Source organism: Triticum aestivum, chromosome 1D (assembly GCF_018294505.1).
Source record: "Triticum aestivum cultivar Chinese Spring chromosome 1D, IWGSC CS RefSeq v2.1, whole genome shotgun sequence".
Lineage (NCBI taxonomy): Eukaryota > Viridiplantae > Streptophyta > Magnoliopsida > Poales > Poaceae > Triticum > Triticum aestivum.
The window spans coordinates 497,354,926-497,357,210 of NC_057796.1; the positions used below are offsets into that span (position 1 = coordinate 497,354,926).

A 2,285-nucleotide genomic window follows, 5' to 3' on the forward strand; every position below is an offset into this window, starting at 1 on the left:
AGAATACACTATAGTACGCAATATATGGTCTGGATCTCTATATATCTTGGCACGTCCAAAATACGTCTGCTTTTTCCTGCCATAATGAAATCAAGAATTAATTGCCTCGACATATTTATTCTCGAGATGAACTAGCACCCGCACATCGCAGATTGCAAATTAAACAAAAACATTAATTTTAATCATGTTCTGGGATGGAGACAGATATACTACGTATATACACTAGCTGGAATACACTGTAGTATACTACGGAGTATATACATTATGGATCTTTATATATCTTGGCGTGTTCATAATACGTCTATTTTCATAATGAAACCAAGAATTAATTGCCACGATCTATTTGATCTCGGGATGAACTGCCACTCGCACATCGCTGATTGCAAATTAAACAAGGAATTAATTAATTTTAATCATGCTGTGGGATTCAGCTATATACGCGGCGATCGAGACAGATATACTCGTATATACGCTAGCTGTGATCGAGGCAGATATACGCGCCATAATCGACAAGCTTTGACGCCATATATACTCTGCTGTAGTAAGTTCTTTCCGGAAACATGAAAATACTTTGATACTCCATATATCATTTAAACACAAAAGATACGCCAGCCAGCGAAATATTTGATTTTCCTGGTGGAGTTAGAAAGCGGTGCAACATGGATACTTGCATGTGTGAAGCAACCCGATTACGGGTGGACGGCCGAGATCGACCGGCCACCCCTATAAATGCCCCTGTACCTTGGCCGGGTACAAGCCACACAACACCACCAAAGCCCCAAGCAGCAAGCAAGAGCAACGCGTAGTAGTTTCAGTCATAAGCTCAAAGGTTCATACCCACTGTCCTCCATCTCTGTCTTGTCGTGCATCTTCCACTACTCCCTCCGTTCCAAAATATAAGTCTTTATAGAGATTTCAAATGAACTATCACATACGGATGTATATAGACATATTTTAGAGTGTAAATTCACTCATTTTGCTCCGTATGTAGTCATTTGTTGAAATCTCTAGAAAGACCTATATTTAGGAACGGATGGAGTAGTTTTCTCTGCATGCATGCCTAAAAGATCGATCGAGATTGTTCATTTTGATCGTCCATGCAGCACACTTTCTGGTTGTTGTTGGCAGCCATGTATAGGCATCTATTTTGGCCAAAAAACATTTTGGGTTGTATTTTTTTGACTTTTGTATCCTTATGTTATTTCTGGTGAAGCATTTCATAAAGGGGTAGATTACCAATTAAGAGAGTGTACCTCTTGCAACAACAACTAGGTACTCTGATGATTGTATCTGTTCCTTCCTTAATTTGTTTCTTCTGACTTTTTTTGCATCATTGCTGGTGCACTATTTTTAATTTGGCTCCATGCATACACAGATCGAGATTGTTAGAGGTGGTGCCTAAACCATGCACTGCCAATATTTGTTGCACTGGCTGTTGTTGCCTATGAAACGTGTGCTGATCTTGGTGTGTATCAGATATAACTAATCTCCTTATTTAATTCTGTTTGTAGTTACTTTAGCTAGCTGATCATGGCATCATCCCTCAAGGCACTGCTTGTTGAGGATACTGCGGTTGACAGAATGGTTCTCTCCTTCATGCTACGCAAATTTCACTGTGAGGTCATCCTGGCTAAGAATGGGAAAGAAGATGTTGATATGTTCCTTGAGGGTAACAAGTTTGACATTGTTGTGTGTGATAAGGACATGCCCATAATGACTGGTCCTGAGGTATGTACTTGAGTTAATTTACGGTTTCTTTCTTTTCCTTTTTTGCTTGAACATAACATATATTGGATGGTCACCTCATCGGACACTTGTACATGTTACTCCATATAGGCAATCAAGAAGATCCGTGCTATGGGAGCCACCGATGTGAAGATCGTCGGGGTGTCCGCTGATGATAACGCCATGGAGGCCTTCATGAGTGCCGGTGCTGATGACTTTGTGCCCAAACCAATGAGGCTTGAGGTTCTCGGGCCTATGATTCAGGAGGTCATCAACGTGAAGAATAATTAGTGACGCTTGCTCGATCCAGCCATGGATGAATAAATTAAGCTAGCTCATATACTATGAATGTTATTTTTTGCGAGGGATATACCGTGAATGTTTGATAGATTTAATTTGTTTTGCATTATATTGTTGTCGTGTTGTCATTTTAGTTTCAAGGTCATGTTAAAGGTCGGGCGTGATAAGCAAAAAAGAACAAGCAGAGAGGCTACCAGTAATGAGATAGTTGGAATCAATGTAATGTGTAACCTTTATGATTTATTCTATTACTTCTCGCT

General features: G+C 40.0%; 1 protein-coding gene across 1 annotated transcript; it reads left to right on the forward strand.

Moving 5' to 3' along the window:
- The first annotated feature begins 1,530 nt into the window (after positions 1-1,530).
- On the forward strand, positions 1,531-2,016 carry LOC123179737 (two-component response regulator ORR42-like). Its single transcript, XM_044591609.1, has 2 exons — positions 1,531-1,728; positions 1,837-2,016. The coding sequence occupies exons 1-2, from the start codon at positions 1,531-1,533 to the stop codon at positions 2,014-2,016; spliced, it is 378 nt and encodes a 125-aa protein (XP_044447544.1).
- Positions 2,017-2,285: the final 269 nt, after the last annotated feature.

Coding starts and splice junctions, on each gene's coding strand:
- LOC123179737 (XM_044591609.1), top strand. CDS start 1,531: ATGGCATCATCCCTCAAGGCACTGCTTGTTGAGGATACTGCGGTTGAC. Junction 1,729..1,836: donor CCATAATGACTGGTCCTGAG/GTATGTACTTGA, acceptor TACTCCATATAG/GCAATCAAGAAGATCCGTGC.